General features: G+C 38.1%; 1 protein-coding gene across 6 annotated transcripts in view; it reads right to left on the reverse strand.

Moving 5' to 3' along the window:
* Positions 1-502: 502 nt before the first annotated feature.
* CAMK2D (calcium/calmodulin dependent protein kinase II delta) overlaps positions 503-21,541 on the reverse strand; it is a 363,589-nt gene continuing 342,550 nt past the window's right edge. For 5 of the 6 annotated variants that reach the window (XM_069095453.1, XM_069095444.1, XM_069095434.1 and 2 more), the window contains 3 exons: positions 12,777-12,852; positions 9,409-9,503; positions 3,272-6,634 (listed from right to left, as the gene is read on the reverse strand). In XM_069095453.1, coding sequence (XP_068951554.1) covers positions 6,402-6,634; positions 9,409-9,503; positions 12,777-12,852 — 404 coding nt within the window. In that variant the 3' untranslated portion in view covers positions 3,272-6,401. Of the gene's footprint in view, positions 2,622-3,271; positions 6,635-9,408; positions 9,504-12,776; positions 12,853-21,541 lie in introns of those variants that run through there. The other variant, XM_069095418.1, reaches the window with a different exon arrangement.

Below are 21,541 nucleotides of genomic sequence, written 5' to 3' on the forward strand. Positions count from 1 at the left end.
TCCTTTCTATTTAGTTTAGATTTTTCATTTAATTACCTATGTACCTACTTTTTCTTTCACCCTTCCAACCTCCCCACCTATCTATCCTTCTTGAGGGCCTGTCACACAGTGGGTGCCTAATAAATGCTTGGTGAATCAAGTGTTGTCTAATTTTCCTAGTATGTTGATTCCCAAATTAGTGGTTTTTCAAAGCCCTTTGGGGGTTTGTGATAAAGGTCCAAGGGACCATTCTTTGTATCCCCTAGCACTTAGCACAGTGCCTGGTATGCAATAGGCACGTAATAAATGCTTATTCATTAAATGCTAAAAATTCTTTAATGGTGCCTGAAACAGTAAATAATTATAAAGAACATAATAAGTAGAATATTCAATTACCTTGGGGATTCAAAACACATTTTGTTGTTGTTGTTAAAACATAAAATCCTGGTAACCACTGTCCTAGGACATTCTTCCCCCAACCCCACCATCACCCTTTCCTAAGAAATAATGATGGGCAGTCACGTTGTCAGCAGAAATCACAAATTTATTAATTCTTAAATATATCAATCAGTCATTTACCATTATGGCAAGAAATATATACAGTGTCCCATGGTAAACTGCAGTGTTTCAAAATAACAGGAGATACGTATATAATTTGATTGTGGTGGAGGGAATGAATCACGATTTCTTCCCACCTTGGTGTAGAAGATAGGCTTGAGCTACAGTAACATTTCAACACCACATGCTATGTTAAAGTGTAAAAAAACAAAAACAAAAACAAATAAACCCACCACTCTACACATGTTTAAAAATACACTGGTGCTACTTACAGCCGCTTCACAGGAAAAAAAAAAAGGTGATAGAAATTTAAAAGGGAGGAAGAAAAAAGAGGCTGTTACTTTTTTGTTTTTTTGTTTTTCACAGATCTCATTGGCAGGTTAACATGGCTCAATACATTTACTGTATATGTGTATTTTAAATATATATCATTTTAAGTTATGTAATAATGATCATAAAAGCTTCGATCCATCTATCACACATCCACTAGTAACAACATCTAAGGGCATAAAGGATTGCTTGGATTAGTAACTGACACAAAAAGGGTTAATGATACAAATCAGTAAAGTTTTGATTTTAAAAACAGGTTGCAGAGGGTTGTGAGTTGCTTAAAAAAAAGACAATGCAGATAGCATGCATTATATAGCATCACGGGAAAGGGGGGGAAGCTTTGCAGGAGAGGGCAAAGAAGAAAACACAAGGAGTGATACTCTGCTCCCTCCCCAATACACCCTTGAGCTCGCCTGCCAGTTGCATCATACCCCCCCCCCTTTTTTTGTTTTAAGCTGAAAAACTAACTGCTTTCAGAAACTACAATTAAGGAGAGAAGATGGAGGACGGTCAAATTGCAAACAATGGGCTGTAAGATGTGTATCAACACAAAAAAATATTTCCCTGCTTATTTTCTAGAGCTTGGTAGTCATAGAAAAATCCCTAGTGATGCTAGAGAAGTCCCCACAATTCATGCCCAGTGGGGTACAAAGGGAGCCCGTGTGCACACAGTGATTGTGCTAAAAGTCTTGAAGATCCTGGTATGATTGCAATGATTATCCAGATGAATAAGAAATTGATTGACTCAAACAGGAGCTTATATCTTTTCATCTTCAGCTTTTTAAAAGCCTATATATATATTTATATATAATTTTTTTCTAAAAGATTTAGAATATCTAAGCCCAATCTAGGATATAACCAATGTTAAAAAAAAATCTAGGATTCTCTAATAAAATTCTGTACACCCTGAAAGTGCTCAAAAGCTCTCTGCTTTAGCTCTTTCCCTAAGTCCCTATTTTTTCCTTCACCTCATGTTGCCTTTAGCCTTTTTCTCACTAACAGCAAATCCTCACCCTGAAGGAAAAGAGATTGGAGGGTGCATACTTGAGGAAGAAGAAACAGACACGGCTGATTAAGCAGAAGAGGGGAAGTGTATCCTAGGGAGATCAAGCTAGTAAGTGATGTGAGTTTTTCCAGTTTACACAGCTTGATCAAGAACTAAGACGGCTCCGGCTGATACCCAGCCAGCACATTTTTGTTTCCACATTCATCATTGATTTTGTCCACATCATTGTCACAATCCAAAGCCACCAACAAAAATATCATTCATTTCAACTAGAACCACAACAGAAAACTGAAGAGATTTTTTTGCCTTTGAATTTTTTTAAACAAACTGAAACAGATAGATATGGCATAGACATTTTTTTGATGAATATTTCTTTTACAAACTATCATTTAGAGAATGATAGCTCTGAAGGCTGTTAAAACTTGGCATAAATAGAAAAATGATGCTTGTACTATGCTTGGAACATGTGGTTGTGGTGTTTTCTCTTTCTCCCCCCACCCTCCCTCCCCTTGTTTGCTGACATTGGTTTTAATTTGCACGAAACACCCCCTTCCATAGAGTGCAAAGAAAACATTGAGATGGAATATTATGACAAAATGATGCATCACAAATGCATTGTTACAGGTAGGACCATCACAGCTTCATGCATTTGGAAACATGCATGAAGAGGAGGGCAGGCCCGCCCGGGTGGTTACCATCCAGGTGCCTTGAAGACAGAGAATGCAGAAGTGGTACTGTTGATTTTTAGCTGAAAGGAGAAAGGGGGGAAAAACAAATTATATTGTTGTTTATCAAAATCCTGTCACTTACTGGGCCACAGAGGGTACTGAGGGACTTTAACTTTTACTATAGGAGATAACAGACTGGAAGTATAGTTGGGGGGGGGGGGACTGAAGCCATAAAGGAAAATTGATCATGTTGAACAGAAAGGATATTAAATGAGAAATCAGGTATGATAATCTATCAGTCCACTCAAAAGCACCTGATACAGAGCAGAGGACAACTCATCACTGTATACCAGAAAAAAGGTTTTTCTTTCTCTTTTAGAGAAGGAAGGCATTTCCTCAGTCAAAAAATGAATATTGTAAAGGGATGTCTGACATATGTGTAACTGATGCATCCTGGTGGCCAAAATCTGTCAGGAAAGTCTTGGGTAAATACCTTTCTCTGACTACTGAGGAAGTAATTTGACATTTGTGTTCTCCGTAGTGGGAAAACAAAGGTTTTTTTAAAAAATTTCACAAGAGGTTCCTTTTCACACTGAACCAGGGTTATGTTTCTTTACAAAGGGTCATTTCTCCTAGCGAGGCACACATCAGACAGTCCTGTACTCAGCAGTGGACCCCCCTGGAAAAGTATGACCCACTCACATTTCAAAAGCAAATCACTCAATAAAGTTACAGCACCAGCAAGAATTTTATTCTAGGGGTGGCTAGGTGGCGCAGCAAGTAAAGCGCTGGCCCCGGAGTCGGGAGGACTCAAATTCGGTTCCGGCCTCACACACTTCACAGCCACACTAAAAACTAGCCGTGTTACCTTGGGCAAGTTACTTAACCCCAATTGCCCTTCAAAAAGCAAAAAATAAAAAGAATTTTATTCTAGTCAACCCTCAATTATCCTTCTGGATTATCTTCTCTACAGGCATACACAAACTGTTTTTAATTCCAAACCAATTTTTGCTAGCATCACTGGACCTCCCTCTTAAAGCACAGACTTGGGTAAAGAAGTCATTTTGAAAAATTAACCAAAACAATGCATGAGGAAGTGAAGCCAGTAAATTAGAATATAAAATGTAAGGTCCTTGAGGTCAGAGACTGTTTTCAAATTTTTTTTGTCTTTGTAATTTCTGGTGCTTAGCCCAGTCCTTGGCACAAGGGGCCACTGAATTTATGTTTATTAGGTTTATTTGCAGATCATTCAGAAATTAAATATTTTCTGAAGCTTAATCTAAAATATTGGATGGTCTTTTACTCTCCTTGGTCTCATCACTCTGATCTTTTATTGGCATAGATAATTGAGAATGGTCTAATTATGACCCAGAACAGAACTTTAGATTCTGTGACTGTAATCTAAAGTTCTGTTCTGGGTTATAATTAGACAATTACACCATTTTAGGGAGCTCTAAAATGGCTGTGACCCAAGGTTACATTGAATTAGATTCCTTCTTAATGTCTCATTACTATCAAAGAACATTTTACTACAAAGAATGCTAGACACCCTTTTTAAGAACTCATGGAGACTTGCCATGGGTTGTGGTATTTTTGAAAGACCCCATATGTCCTTTGTTGGAAATAATGCAGGATAAAATATCCTCATAGGAGAATAAGGTTGAGAGTTATAAGGAATCTTAAAGATCATCTGGCCCAATCCCAGTTTATGAACGAGGAAACAGGCTGGGAAAGATGAAATGACTTACCCAAGGTAATGTCACACAGCACTGATTCAAACCTGGGTTTCCTGACTTCAAATTCAGTCATCTTTGCATGACAACACATTAATCATAGTGTAGCTGGCAGTCATCAGCTCCAATCATACCATATAAGGAGCAAATAAGTCACAAGACCCATGGGAACCACAAGTACAACTTCCAGGCCTCAACAATTTTGACCAAAGAGATGCTTCCTGAGACATTCTCTTCCCATTGTAAATACAAGATCACCCCTTTAAAAAGACTATTTCTTAAGCCACATGGCATTAAATGGAATCTTTTAAACATAAATTCTCTCATATAAATTTTACCCTTTGGACAGTATTGTACCTCTTTAAATTTGTAAGTCAATTAACTACTGGATCACAAACTCAATGATGATTGGTGAATGTCTCATTCTAACAGGAGGCTTTCTTGGAATCGATCACGATTTGGCAGTAAGGCATACTGAGATATGCTATCAAGGGATATGTATGGGATAACAAGGTAGAGAATGGAATGTACTACTTGCTGCATTCTGTCTGCCACCACCTCTCTTCTTGAAGGCTAACAGATGGTAGACACAGTCTGACCTTGGGTCACTTTGGTCCCACTGTCCTACACACCAAGTCTAAACTTTTTAGCTGCTTTATGTAACTTCCATAATGTAGCCCTGCAATCATTATTTCATTTTAATCACCATTCTTAATCATTTAATAGTCATTTTTATTTCTACTTCTGCTCTGGTCTTCTTGGGCCAGGTTTTTGCCAACTCATCATTATATTATGTCCATTCATACCTTTGGACATTGTGTTACTTCTCAAGAACAAAATTCTTCCTTTAATCCTCATCCACACACTCTCTTTTCAGACTGCATCATCCTTCAAAGTCCAGTTAAAGACCTAGGAAACCTCCTCTGAGGATTCTCCTTTCTTTGGAAGTTTCCTGCCTCACCTCAGTTAGGACTTTTTTTTAATGTGTGCCCAACTCCTGAGAGCAGGAAACTTTGCCTCCATGGCTCCCAAATAACTTTGGCACATATTATAGGACTTGATACATGTATAGGTTAATATACCTTACAAATATTCTGATACAAATCCCTCCCACTTTTTCACAGATAAGGAAAAGGAGGCCCATGGAGGGTAACTGACTTGGCCAACATCATGCAGGTAGTAACTCACAGAGTCTGTATTTGGACCTCACTTCTCTGGTTCCAAATCCAGCACACTCACTCACTCACTCTCTCTCTCTCTCTCTTTCCTTCCTTCCTTCCCTTCCTTCCTCCCTCCCTTCCTTCCTTCCTCCCTTCCTTTCTTCTTTCCCTCCCTCCTTCCCTCCCTCCCTCCTTCCTTCCTTCCTCCTCCTTCCTCTCCTCCTTCTTCTTCCTTCATTCCTTCCTTCCCTTCTTCCTTCCTCCCACAGATATTATTTCACAGATCAAATTTGGGATTTAGAATAGAAGTGTATACAGAGTTGAATATGGGAAAATCTCTGTTTATTTCCTACAATCAGTCCCATTAATGTTGATTTCTAAGATTCTCTTTTACTTTTAATTAGCTAGCAGTAACTCAATCCCCTGCTCTCACCTTGCCCCTGATGTTCCCTTTTCTTTTTTTTTAAACTAGGTTACAAACTGATCTCCTGGTTTCCACTGGTCATTAAAGAGACTCCTCCCTGTTCCTTCCTTCCACACCCAAACTTCCTATGCCAACAATGACAACAGAGCAGTGAATAACTTGGCTAATTATATCGTGCCTTCATTTTGCTGGAGAAGCCTCAAAGTCCTGTCCTATCCTTCTGTTCAGTGTTGTTGTACCAAGTTTCAGTTCATAATGAACTGAGTGAGTTTTGCAGGGAGCTGTGAGATCCTTTATATTTCCAGGCATTATATATATATATATATGTATATATATATATGCATGTCTGTATGTATATATATACATACACATATACCTATATACATACATTTATATACATATACATACACATATATATGCATATACCCAAAAAACCAAAAATGCTACCAGCATTATATAGTATGTGCCATGCTATAAACAACAGAAGATTATAGAGAGCTGACCATGGGCATATTATCAGAGAAGCTGACGGCCTGGAAATATTTACTTGATGGGTACTGTTGGTGAACCCGAGCGGTGAAAATGGACGTTTTGCCACTTTCCATCACGGCGGTGCCAAACTCGGGTCTCTTCCGACTGCATAGTCTTTGGCATTCCGCTGCCATCCATATACTGCGTGAGCCTGATGTATGCTATGCAGGCGGCGTCATCGCCTACCAGATGGACATGAGGATTCAGGATGATGGTGTGAATTGGCTTATTACTTTTGGACAAAGCTATGAGAGAACAAAAGGAGAAGACCAGAAAAAGATCAATAGTATGAAAGGCAATCACCACGTCTGTGATCAATATATGGCATCGATACACATTATAACCACAGAAAGTCCTTTCTAGGATTTTATAAATCACCTCCTGAATTTGTAAGCTCAGCAATTAAACCCTCTTGGAGGGATCACTCTTATGAAGTTCTGTTTCAATATGTGTGTCTTTGAATTGTTCCTACATCATGAAATTCCAGGAGGAAAGATAACTTCATCTTTTTGTCCTCACATGAGGGAGATAAAAGAGACATGTTAGCTACATTTTTTCCCTTTCTGTAATAGGGACTTTAGAGGAAAAGGAAGTGATAAAACACATTATAAAAAGCCAAGTGGCTGCTAGGTGCAGGTGTAACTTGATTGTCACCAGCCCATGTTGTCAATGCAGATGGCAGGATATCCTGTGGTCTCCCAGAAAGCTCTTTCTTCTTTATTAGTAAAGTAGGTCTCTAGGATGAGGCAGGTATTTTACATAGCTCTAACGTCCTTTAGTGCCTTGCTGATAACCACACAGCAAGAGGTCTTTACACAGGCAATTCATTTTGATGCCTTTTAATTAACTTGGTGACCCATGACATTTTTTTTTTATGTTACCCATGACATTTCCAGTGTTTTCCATGGTTAGAGCACAGTTTTGTGTCCCCTCAGTATGCTGGTTGCCATCTGCTGGACACAGTCCAGCTTGCCAATGTGTTTACTGAAATGTACCACCCAGATATGAACAAAAGACTGTGAATGAGGTCTGATCAGAGCATAGTCAAGTTAGATAAAAACGATTTTCCCTTTTGACAGCAAGCTTCCGTTAACACAGCCTGAGATCGTATTACTTTTTTTCTGACCGCCAGGTCACACCACTAAGCCATACTGAATTTGTAGCATACTAAAATACCCGGGCATCTAACTACATCTCCCTTTCTTTACTATGCTTTTTTTTTAACTCAAGTGTAGTGCTCTGTTAAATTTCATCTTAAGAAATTCATCCCACTGTTTCAGCCTATCAAAATCTTTCTTGGAGGTAGGTTCTTCCATTCTACATATTAGTTACCTCCACTGAAGTGACTGCCACTCCCCCAAACCAATGGTTTTCCTCTGAGATTTCTTCTCATTTACACTGTATATAACTGGGATTCTGGCCAGTGGTTTTGCATTGTACCTCTAATAGAATGGAAGCTCCTTAAGGGCAGAAGCTGTGCTTTCGTTTTTCTTATATCCACAGCACATATCACAGTGCCTAGCGTATAATAAGCACTGAATAAACATTTGTCGTTGATGGTGAAATTCTGAAAGAAAGTTTAGGGAGATACAGTGTAGAAGAAGAAAAAATGTTTATTTTAGCTCTTATGAAAGCATGTTACCAATTACTGAACTGTCCAGATTTACACACACAGACACATATAAAGAATTTCGATCTCTTTATTTTTTTTAAAAATTATGCTAATCTAGTAGCTTTGGTCAGAACTCAATCAAAAAATGATGACAAAATTGAGACATGCTTAGCATCAATAAGACATACGGAAACAAAAGAATCACAGGATCATGGATTTAGCCCTTGAAGGTATTGTTTTTTAATGTGACCTCCAGAGGTTGGGAGATAGGGATGAATAGAATGAATTTCTAGAATCTATGGCAGGACTTTTGAACCTAGGATCCACAGATTCCCAAGTGGATAGATTTCAGGTGTTTGTGTATGTGGGTGGGTGGTGGGGTGGTTCTTGAACTTGGATGGGAAAAAAAGCATCTTCCCCCCCACTAATCTCTAAATGGAATTTAGCTTTTTCTTCAATTATTTAAAAACATTCTTCTGAGAAGGGGTCCATAGGGTTTAGCAAACTGCCAAAGTGGAGCATGCATACACACACACACACAAACTCAATCAATCTATCAATCAACATTTATAAAGCCTCTGCTGTGCTAAGTGCTAGGATGTAAAACGAGGCAAAAGATAAATAATGCCTTCCCTCAAGGAGCTGACAGTCTAATGGAGGAGAAGAACTTCTGATCTAAGGGAGCATATCCAGAAAGTATAAGAGAATTCTAGCAAAAGTGAATTGCATGGTCCTACTCTTAGCATGAACCCTTTTGTTCTTTAATAATTTTCCTTGGATCAAGAAAACATATCATTGTCAAGCTCATTGTGAGTCTTTATTATCTGCAATGCTTTGGGATACGGATTATTAGTAAATCACCTCTAGCTTATATTTCCTTTGTGCAATTCTTTCAAAATGATGAAAATTCTTGCAAATTTAGCATGTTATCAATCATTTCCATCTATCCTGTATCGAAAATATAAGCACTTTACATGCTTTCAAAGATTTCTTTCCTACTTCAAAGATTATGAGAGAGTTTCTTCATTTCCTATAGCTACAAACAGTAGACTGCTCACAGAGAACTGGAAAAAAAACCCATATATATTTATGTATATATGTGTTCATTAGGTTTCATGTAATGGAAGGATATTGGCAATTTCTATTCTAACTGTATGACTAGATTTCATAATGTTGCATTTATCCTAAAAATATAGGTATTTTATAGTAAGTGAGAATTTATATAACTATCATTAATTTCCTATTTCAATAAAGACATATTCCTATAATGCATAAACCTGCCCTGGAGGAAAACATTCCTACTTCAGATATAATTAGAAAGAAGATTCCATTTGGGAAAAAGCCAAGAAGAACCTGGGGGGTGGGGGAAATCATGCAATTTTTTTTTAAAACTAGGAAGAAATATACCATTTTCAAAGTAGAATCGATGAAAATCCATTCCTTCCACCAAGTTACCCAAGGCTTCAGGTTCAAAAGCAGTGAGACCTGGGTCACAGATTTTTCTGTAGGAAGAAAATAAAAACAGCCCCGAAAGAACTTAAGATTAGTCTAGTTGTCTCCCATATTATCATTCTGATTCCTGAACCAGTCAGTTCTCCAAAGTACTTCCATAATGGCCACCAAAGACACTCTGGGTGAATCAATTTAGTACACCACCAGCCCCACTCCCAAACACCTCAGGGAAGGAACAAGTGACTTCTTTATTAGAAATATCTCCTTCAAGAGTTATAATATCTGTGGAACTATTGTTATAGACTCATAAATATTTCTAAGGAGAGGTTCAAATGTACCCATTTAATTTTGATTAATTCAGGATTCATCATTATTAGTGACAGGTACAATATAATGAGCATCTGGAGAAAGCCTGTAGGGGTCACTGAGTGGAGAATGAGTTGAAGGAACTGAAGGCCATTCATTAATTTAATCAAGTATGATCTCTGCCAAACCTTTTTGTTCTTTCTCCTTCGGAGGGCAATATTTTATCAGCTGTTGGACAAAATGTAATCTCAAAATGATCTATAGAGAGGACCAATCATAGCATGGGGGCCTGCCTGCCATTTGATTTTCAGGATATTTTTCAATAGAGAACTGACAGTGGTTCTTCTTTGTATTTTGCTCAAGCCTTATGGAAGTGTCCCTTATGCTTTTCCCTAGCCTACCTGGTGGGCAAGTATTTTTAAGTTCAAAGGCAAATGTATAAAACGCCTTTATGAGGAACAAAATGGTAAGACCTAGAAAGAACAGTGTTTCTATGGTAACAAGGAAATTTATATTGCTAGCAACTATTATTTCTTCTAGAAATAATAGCTTCCGGTTATCCCCATCAGTGAACTATTGAACAGTTAATTCTATGCTGTACTAGGAAGTCATTCTTCTCAGAGCTGTTATACCTTAATGGATCTATCTTCACTACCATCGGAAAAAAATGTGTTTGAGAACCCACTGGTCCATACCCTATGTACATCTGTGTGTTTTAGAAAATAATTTTTAAAGGTCTATTACAAATCATTATTGACATGTAATTATGTATGATGTATTTGTAGGTATACAATATACATATCTATTAGATATTTCATGTACTTTTAATAACCTTGTCAGAATCCACTCAGCTATGGGTTCACAAGCCTGTCATGAGAAGTGTCCAGTGTACTTATGTAGAGAGCATATTTTGGAAACACAAAGCTGCCAGAGATTTAAAGGATATACATACACATCACCATACATAAAGCTCTGGAATGAAAAGGCCTTTTAAAAATCAGCTTTGAACTGAAAGTTCTAAATGACTCTAGACCACAGGTCTCCATGACCAGAGTAAAAAGAGAAATGAGATGAATTCAATGCTAAATTCAATGAAAAATATATGTAAATGTATAGACTGCCTGACTTGTAGTTTTTTTTTAGATCTATAGTCCATAACTGATTTTTTTTTGGGGGGTGGGCATTGCTTTTGGTTATAAAGACCTGGATAAAAATGGTTTCTTTTTTTTCCTAATTCAGAAGACATTTAAAATGCAAATATTTGTCTTAAAAACCTACAAGGACAATATAAAATAAAAAGGATGATTAAAGTCTGGCACAGGTAATTTGTCAGTCTGTCTCATTCTTTTAGTTTTAGAGGGCTGTCTGAGGTAATGAGAGGTTAAACCCTAACAAAATTCCCTTGGGAGACTTCTGTCTAAATGTCCTAAATGAAGTCAGGTTTCCAAGATGAATTCAAATATTCCACGTAAAAGCAAATTTATTTTTAAAGTGCCTCAAAACATGGAGGGTGCATTCCTTAGGGTGCATGCCAACTTTGTGGAGGTGCTGTTCTGAACAATGCCAGTGACCTTGCATTATATTTATGAGCTTTCCTAGATTGCTGATAGGCTGAGATATCTGAGGAAATACCTTTGACCAATGACCCTGTGAGAGGACTTCATATTGTTGTTCAATTGTTTCAGTGGTGTCCGATGCTTCATGACCCTGTTTGAGGTCATGAGATATTGGGGTGGTTTGTCACTTCCTTCTCCAACTCATTTTACATATAAGGAAACTGAGACAAACAGGGTTAAGTGACTTGTCCAGGGTCACACAGCTAGTAAGTGTCTGAGGCTTCATTTGAGTTCAGATTTTTCTGATTTTAGGCCTGGTGTTCTATCCAGTGCACCAACTAGCTGCCCTCTTTTTAGATTATAACTTGCATTTTTATTTGCTTTTAGGGACTGAAATAAAGAAGTCATCAGTACCTTTTATTTTTTTTTAACTTTAGGTCCACAGGGGATTACTATCACATAAATTAAAAATGTCTAACTCTTGCTTCTTCTCAGGCCTTTACACCCCTCTAAGCCCATGACAATGCTGTAGATATGGGAAGGCTGTGAGTTCTGGTTTTCACAGTAAATGTTTAAAGGGTATGATTATCTCTAACAATAGAGGGAGGACTCCCTCCTCTTCCCTGCCTCTCTTCTCCTTCTGTCTGTTCTGTATTCTCCCTCCTTCCCCATCCTCTCTTCTGTTAACCTCTCTTTTCCTCTGGTGTTTTCTCCTATTCTCTCCTCCTGCTTTCTCTTCTCCTCCTAGAGGAGGGATTGTCCTGTCTTCTCTTCTTACCTCTCTTGTCCTGTCCTGTTGTCCAGTTTCTCCTTTCTTTTGTCCTCTCCTCTCTCCCTTTCTCATTTTCTCTTCTCTCCTGTCCTCACCTTTCTTCTTGTCTTTCCTTCCCTTCTCCTCCTCTCTCCCGTTTTTGTTTGCTTGTTTGCTATTCCTTCACTTTAAAGTCAGGCTTCCAAATACTTGTTTCTAGGTCCCATCACACCAGACACATTGCATATATGGCATAGTGAAGAAAGATTGCTTTGGCATCCTAAAATCTTGGGTTTGAATCATGCCTTTGGTTCATACTGGCTGTGGGACTCCGAGGAAGTTATTGACCTCTCTGTGTCCCAACTTTTCAAGACTGTAAATTGCCGAACAGTCTTGTGCCTGTATTGGTCAAGGGAATTTACTCATTAAGAGCTCCATACAACAGAATCCAGGGTCTTCTAAAAATTATTTTTTCAGTTAAGAAAATTCAACAGCAAAGCACTGGCCTTTGGATACTTTATTTATGCTTGAGAATAGTTTTCTACGTTTAATAGAAATTATGAAACATTAGAATAGAGACTTATATCCCCTTCTTCTTTAGGGAAAGATAAATGAGAACTTGATAGCCAAGACCACATGCTTAAATATTTACAAAACGGAACAGAACAAATGCTATGCATTCATGAAAGAAAAATACCATCGGAACTCACGTGTAAGCTTCAAAGTCCCCATTGTTGATTGCTTCAATAAGTTGCTCAGTAACTTTGATGATCTCTTGCTTACGAGCTAAAAGGAAAAGAATAGAGATGAGTGAGAAGAAAAGACTATGGGCAATATCAAATCTTGTAGCAATAGCATTGAAGGCCTCTGGGATCAGGGTCACTCTCATTTAGGAACCCATCCCAAGGCCTTCAGTTGGAACTGCGAGATTCCTTTCCCTTCAGCAGAAAGAACTAGAGAAATGTGTGTTTTGAAGGCAAAAACAGAAGACTTCAAAGTTCAAAAATACATCTTATACCTTAGTTCTCTCTTTGATAAGCTATGTAAAAAAAAAGTGTCTCAATCTTTAAAATTTGCTTTTTTGGAGAAAAAGAAAGAAAAAAAGAAAACAAGATTGTTCTATTAAGTCATACATGTCTATGAACAATCGTGAACTTAGTTATGTGTGTGTGTCTGTGTGTGTCTGTGTATATGTGACAGAGAAAAAAAGGGGGGGAGAGGGAGAGAGAAAGAGCGAGAGAGAGTGTGTGTGTGTGTGTGAGAGAGAGAGAGAGAGAGAGAGAGAGCGAGCACATCATTCTTCCAATTGTCTTTTATATTTAGATATAGTTCTCCCTTCCAGGTTTGGGGAATGACACCCCTGTGATCTGGAAAATCTGCTAAAAATTTTTGGCCCTCCCTTCATACCAGAGAAGAAGTGTGATTTTTTTTTCTTTTTCTTTTATTGGGTGTTTACAGTGACTTTATTGTAAAATTTGAGTTGATATTATACAATGCTATGCATATATTTTATGCATTTCTGAGTTTCTAAAAATTTTCTGTGTCATCTGTGGCCTCCATAAAACTCTGAAAAATCCCCATTTAATTTCTTATGCCAGACTACAATACACTGAAACCACGATTCGGAAAGTCACTATGTGGAAGAGACAACTATAATTTCTATACTAGTAATGCAATATTACTAGGGTAACATGTATAGTTGTTTCTGCTTGAAGACATGTCATATAGTTGTCATTCTAAACTCAATTTTTTTTTCAGAGTAGATATCATTTCGTTGGTATAGGAACTCCCAGTATGAAAGAACTCTCCCAAATTGGATCAGCACCTACTTTGCATCTCATCATTGTAGAATGCTGCTTGGGTATTTAAGTGACCCACCCAGGGTCAAACAGCCACCAGAGATCAGAGGTGGTACTTGAACTTGGGTTTTTCCAGCTATAAAACCAGTTCCTTCCTTGTCCACTATATCACAATGCCTCAATTCCTCTGGCTACAACAAAGTAAATTAATATATTAATTTATTATTAATATTTGACCCAGCACAAATCCAATTCTCCTGATAATCCTTCCCTAGAGAGTCAGAAGTGCCCCTAGTGCCCCCAGGCAGCGCTCTAAAATTATATTACAGACAAGGTGCTAATCTGTGGAAAGAGAGAGACTTTCCTTATCGGGAGTTCTGTATAGCAACAGAATCATAAGTCATGTGGGGAAAAAAAAGGTTCAGAAAAAAAGGCTATTTGATTTTATAGCTGGGGATGCCAGCTATATGACATGGCTTGATCCAAAAACAATGATACATATTACTGTAGCCATATTGCATGACTAGTGGAGAAATTGTTCCCCTTCTTCTGAATTTCTATAGTGCTTACTATTGGGGCCGCTCTTTTAAAATAGTACCTACCTAACATTCCCATACTTTTTTCACATTCACAGGTAAGTGGCTCAGTGGACAGAGGGCTGAGTCTAGAGTCAGGATGACCCAAGTTCAAATTCAGCCTCAGACACTTCCTAACCATGTGACATTGGACAAGTCACTTAACCTCTGTCTGCCTTAATTTACTGAAGAAGGAAGGGGCAAATCACTCCCGTATCTTTGACAAGAAAACCCCACGAACAGTATTGGTGTGCTGGTGTGGTGGCCCACAAAGACAAGAAAAGTAGGACATGACTGATTAACATAAAGTACTTTACATATGTTATTTCATTTGGATTGCTATTATTACCCCCTCCTTTTGCGGAAATTGGGGCAGTAGATAGAACACCAGCCCTGGATTCGGGAGGACCTGAGTTTAATTGTGGTCTCAGACACTCAGTAGCTGAATGACCCTGAACAAGTCACTTGACCCCAATTATCTCCAAAAAAAAGAAATGAGGAAATCCAGGGAGAGTTTAAATGCTTTGCTCAAGGTCACAGAACTAGTAAATATTTGAGACAAGATTTGAACTGAGGTCTCCCTGACCTATCCTGTTGTCCAGCTACCTAGTTGTAGTTTTGTTGAATTCCCCTGCCCCTACCATTGCCTTTTCCAGAATTTTCACACAATCCAATCCTTTCATAACAAAAATGTGCAATGTGATCATTTGTGATTTTGCTTCATTCCACATCTGTAGCCTACCATTTCCATTCTAGAAAGAGAGTTATTAGTCTTCATTATTAATCTTCTGAAGAAAAAGTTGGCCAAACCATCGTTCAGAGTTCAGTGCCTTATTTATCTCTTATATTAAACTTGAATTGTTAATTGCCTTTTACATTTACTGAATTGTCTTTTACATTTATTGAATTTCAGAAGTCTTTATGTCTCACTTTGTCAACTAAGCTGAAAACTATTTGAAGGAAGTGACTTCTCCAGAGACCTTTTCTGTGGCTCTAATAGCATCTAACACAGTTCTTAGACTCAGTAGACACTCAATACATGACAAGTTAAGTTCATACATGTTTACCAAGTACCTGTTATGTGCAGGAGACTTTGCTAAGCATTGGGGATACAAGGTGAGGTAAAAAAAAAACCAGTCCCTGTTTTCAAGGAAGTGACAGTCTAATGGAAGAGATAATGTGAAAACAAGCAGGAAAAACTAGCTATATACAAGATATATGTCAAGCAAGCCAAGTCATCTCTATTTTCCAGACACTAACCTCCTGTTTCACTTTCTAATGTTTCTTCCCTACTCCCAAAATGCGTATGTTCACAGATTTTTGAAATTAAAATGGCTTTGCTTTACTTCATGTGAGATACCTTGAGATAGATATAAAATCAAAGCTAGGCAACACTAGCATGTGAAGGAGACCATTTTACTTCTAGTGTTATGTCTTAGCACCTAATAGAGAGGCAGCAGCATTTAGTGGAGAGAGGCTGAGAGTGGAGTCAGAGAATCTTTGAATTCTAGCTCTGACCCATAGTACTCAGGGTACCTAAGGCAAGCCATTTACCAACTTGGACCTCAGTTTCCTCATCTATAAAATAAAGGGGTTGACTGGAAGGCCACTATGATTCTTTCCAACTTTAGATCTGGGTATGATCAAGTTGCATGCATTATAAAGAAAATTTGGATTTTAGCCTTTATTGAGTAAAAAAAATTAATCAAATAAAAACTTGATATTCTTTCCCCAGCTACAGTTCCTGTAGAAGATAAATGCTCTGTCAGCCCAATTCAATTTAAATGAGATCATTCGATCTTACAACAAATCCTACTAATTGATGTTTGGAGGATAATTTAGCAAACAATGCAAGTGACCATGAATTACTGTCAATAACATCCAGGTCAGTAAGAACTATCTTGATCAACACACATTAAAAATCTGTGCTTAGTTTGATAATAACTCTGTTCTATCATATATTCCATATCCTATAACACATCCTAATATTCTCTAATAGTTTTTTTTCTAATAGTGTTTTTGTTAAATAGGTTAGAATTTCCTATCTTCACCCATCCATATTTCTGCCAGTTCAGTGGTGAATACCCAATATGTACTCAATATTAAAAAAAATACTGCCAAAAGTACCCAAGTGGCAGCAGGAAATGACTTTCCAATAGGGATGCTGCCAGTGGCATGTTGGCTAAGGCTTAATTCCATTTGCCAAAAAGTGATTCATCTGTCTGTGGCTTCAGCAGCACAAACATTTGGTGAAAACCCAAGACAGATGACCTGGCTCCAGAAGGAGACCAAGAAAAAGATCTCTAAAAAGGAGAGTGAGGACATTGTTAACCAGGAGTCCTTCACGATATCTCAACAGTAAAGGTAGTTTACATTTATATAACATTTGAGGTCTTACATCGTGCTTTACATACATTATCTCATTTGTGAAGATAAAGCCCTGGGAAGTATTATAGATAGTATAGATATTATTATGCCCATTTATCAGAAAACCGAAGTGGCATGACCAGGGACATGACATGATAAAGCTAGGATTTGAATGTGCAATTTCTATATTCAAATTCCTAAACTTCCTTAAATCTCTTGTTTAAAGGAGTAGTTTCCCAGTGTACAATAGGGCTGTCAGAGACAACAAGTTCAAGTATTTCAAGTAAGCAATTATCTAGCTCTTATAAAAAATAGAGAGTATATTCACAGTAAGGGCTTAGTTTGTGAAAAGTCCAGGATCCTCTTCTTAACAGAGTTTTTGAACCTTTTGCAATTTAATAAAAAGTATCAAATTGTGAGGAATCGGAGTTCTTAGTGACTTCTCTTTTGGATGATGAAAAGCTTCTATATTTAAACCTCCGTATTGTGTACAACTAAGTGAGTATTCCTCTTGAGTCTTCCTCTCCATCTTCTTGGCTGGGGGGAAGGACAATGGCTTAGTTACCTAATACTCAAAGAATAGATGGAAGTAGAAACTTCAGCTCCACTAGCCAAAGGTGGTGACTCATGATTGTCTGAGGCTTAGGAGGGTTCCTAAAGGAACCAGTGAGTTCAGCTCAGGATAACAGAAAGAGAAGAAGAGAACCCCCATTGCCAATTTGGGGCATTCACAGACCAGGCCATTCTGAGTTTAGACCAGGAGGAAGGCAGGACACCTAAGAAATAGCTCTGTATTCTTGGGAAACATGTTTCCCTGGAAGCCAACGGGCAGCCTAGTGAGAGGATCAGGAGTTAGTTTGCTAGCAGGTTCAGTAAACCTGGAAAAAGCCTAGATTACTCTGGGTAGAATTCTTGTGAGCTCTTTTGATAACTTGAACCTTTGAATATAAGGTCTGAATACTGCTTTTCTATTATAAATAAATCTCTTCAGAGGTTAAATGACTTGCCCAGGGTAACACCTTAGATCTTTCTGACTCCTACTCCAGCTCTTTATTCATAGTACCATCTTCAGTGATCAGAATGATCAGAATGTGCCTTCACATGGAACCTTAACTTAGTTCTGAATTTTGATTCACAGACTTTGATAGATATTTGTGGTCGTTGTTTGTCCTTCATTCTCAAAGAGGACCAAGGCATCATGGAGGAAATACCACGACATGTGAGTGAATTGGATGTAGTGAGGTAGAACTGTGCAAAGTCACCAGATTCACTTTCTCCTCTGGAACAATCTGGGTCCAGTGGCCAGATCCACAGCAAGACAAGTGAAGGTGGCCCCAGATGTGGTGGAAGACTTTGATCTTTTAAAGAGAAGGTCATTAGCAGATCTCATTTTGACATTGAGGCAATGCCCATTCAGTGATTAATGACATAGATATTTAGAGAACAGTGAAGATGAAAGCAAAGCTCTCAAATAGTTTCTTTTGTGGCTAGATCTAGTCAATGATTTTAGTGCCTCTAGAAAAACTGAGGTTTTTAGGGCAGGGATCAGAGGTATTTTCATCAACTAACTGAGTAACCTTGGGCAATTTGCTTTAATCTCTCAGTCTCACCATACTCATTATTATAATGAAGAGGAGGAAATTGAGGCTGAGAAGTTAAGTAAATTGTCCAAAGTTGCACAGCTAGTAACCCAGGTGTTCTTACTAAAGATCCATTGTTCTGTCAATGACAAGGCACATCCTTTCAAGAGAACTATCAGATTATGTGTGGATCTCTTAAGCAATTTCCCTTGGGCAATACCAGTGTAAAAATATACATTGACTGCCATATCTTAAAGATTCTTTAGCTACAACTGGCCCATTTCTTGACATGTATCATCAATTCAACTGAAAATTCCCTCTCCATTCCCTTTTCTTACCTTCCTCATTCTCAGTAGTGATGCCACTTTAACTGGCAGAAAAACAAATATAAATGAGCTAGAATATTTGGGCATGAGGACACTGTGGCAAAAGTAACACATTTGTCCTGGGATACAAGGAGCCAAGAACTGTGGCATCCTTGGAAGGCTCATTTTCCTAGGGCTAGGGCAAGTCAGTCGCAAAACCTGTACTACCAGTGACTCTAAGAAGGGAAGCAGGATGTTGGAAGCAAATCACTCATGGCTATGGCATTCTTTCATCTATCTGGTGGAATGGTTGCTTAAGTTTCAACATCTGACCCAGGGAGGGAGCTTTGCTCTCTGTCACATCAACTGTTCTAGGATAGGTGAAGGTATTGAAGAGTCCATGGGCAGGGGGGCAGAATTTATCTATACCCTTGGCCTCTAAATCCAAAAGAGAAATGACCAAGTCTGGACGGATTTCTTCCCCTCATGCAATTTTGCTAGGGATGAACTCATAAACAGAGCCAGGGTGGGGACTATTCATTGACCTAACTGGGACGAGGGGAGAATTAAACCAGAAACGATCCCTAGATATCGCCAGAAATATAAGCTCTTCTCCTCTCCCTTCCAGTACCTCTCCTCAACTGCCATAACTTTATGGGAGTTAGCCACTGGCATTTGTTGTTCTAGTAGTCACAGAAGAGACTGCTGGATTTCTCTACAGGGAAGTTCTAGAAAGCTTGGGAACTCAAAGTCCTTTCTTGTCTGAGGGGATAAGAAGCACCAGACAGGTGGATAGGGCTATGTTTGAGATGAATTCATCTTATTTTCCAAGGAAAGCAAAGGAATATGCTAAGAACTAAAGACTATTTTTATGCAAGGGGCAATAATTCATACTTTTCTGCTTTATTATTCTGGGGGTGTGTGGGAGACTAATATGAATGTACCCCTTGTGCCCCTGTGTTGGCGACTTGACTTAATTAAAGAGCCAGTTGATGATTGGCTAAAGTTAACACAACTTCTCATCCTTATCACACTCATTATTATATTTTAGAAGAGGAAACCAATGATGTCCGAAGTTAAGTAAAATACTCAAGGCTACACAGCTTAGTGCAGTTCCTGGTACAGACTAATGAATATGCTTAATTAAATGCTTAATAAGTGCTTCTTAATTGATTGACAATTAGTAACACATGGAGAGAAAAAAATGAAAGTAATAATAACGGTGTCTTGCATTTAAGTAAAACTTCTATTTTCAAAGTCATTTCTATACAGATTAGTTGTTTTGATCCTGTGAGGAAGAGCAGGAATTATGATCCCTCGTACACAAATAAGGAAACTGGAGCTCAAAGATATTAGGCGGATTCCCCCAGATGGCAGAGCTAGGAAGAGGCGGAATCTGGACAAGATGTCCAATCTTTTGATTCCCAGTACAGTGTTGTACCTTACATCTTGACCTTTGGGACAACACATTTGCTTAAATAATACAGGTAATAAATAAGAAAGTACTTCCTTATGGCATGAAGGATACTCAGTGCAATGGAAGGCTGGGTGTCATGTGTGAGGAACAAGTAAACCTATATGACTGAAGCACACAATGTATAGAGAGGAATAATATGTAAAAAGCATAGAAGTACAAGAAGGGGTCAGATTGTAAAGAGCTTTAAATACTGAGTGTACCTGTTTTGTTTAAAGGCATGTTATTAATGTTGTCTCCATCTCTCAAAACATTCATCATCGAAATATTTCCCCTTTCTTTTGCATTATGACTCTTGAAATATATATTGGATGACTATTATGCATAAAGCATTAGGGAGGATATTGAAAAAAACAAAGGATGCCTTATTGTCCTGAATGAAGTTGAGATGCTAGTCCTAACTTCAAAAGGGGTTAATATTGGAATCTGGAAGTAAATAAGGAGCCCCTGGAGTTTACTGAGTAGATGAGTGACGTAGCAAGCCCTGCACTTACGGTAAATTACTTTGGTGGCTATGTGTGGAATGAATTGAAGGCAACGAGGCCATATATGACGCTGTTGTAACAATTCTGGTAAGAGGTAATAAAGATCCTAAACTAGGATAGCAGGTATGTGAGTGGAGGCAAGAGAAAGGTGACTAGAGAACTGAAGAGGTAGAAACAAGATTTCACAAATGACTCTGTATACAGGAGGAGAGAAAGTAAAGAGTTATTCTGAGGCTGCGTTCTTGGGTGACTGGAAGGATACTTTTAATACAAATTGGGAAATTCAGAAGTGGTATAGGTTTTGTTGGAGGAAATAGAAGTTTTAACTTGGACATGTTGAATTTGAGATGCTTATGATATACTCAGTTTGTAATGTCAAACTAGCAATCTGTAATGTGGGACTAGAGTGCATGAGACACTAGGGCTGGATATAGATATGGGAGTTATTGATATAAGAGATGACAGGAAGACTAGAGGAGTAAATGGAGTATTGACATGGAGCCAATAAATAAGTAATAAACTATGTTCAGTCTCCTAAAATAGGGAATGAATGCCAACATACTTGTATTAGTCACTTAAATAAAACTGATCTGGTGGACATACTGCTATATGTCTAAACCTTTATGTGCATCCAGTATGAGCACCATTTTCCCACTGAATGGAAGGTAAACTGTTAAATATTATTGATCATGTTTTTGTAATATCAGGCTTTTCATAAGCTTATTGATTCTATTTATTTACTATTTGGCAACATATACTATCTATCATATATATTCTATCATCATTTGTTTATCTGCCTATCACCTGTATTATCTATCTATCTATCTACCCATCCACCCATCTATCCATCCATCCATCCATCCATCCATCCATCCATCCATCCATCCATC

Source organism: Petaurus breviceps, unplaced genomic scaffold (genome assembly GCF_028583685.1).
Source record: "Petaurus breviceps papuanus isolate PSGF00001 unplaced genomic scaffold, PetGlider_PUasm1.0 126, whole genome shotgun sequence".
Taxonomy (NCBI): domain Eukaryota; kingdom Metazoa; phylum Chordata; class Mammalia; order Diprotodontia; family Petauridae; genus Petaurus; species Petaurus breviceps.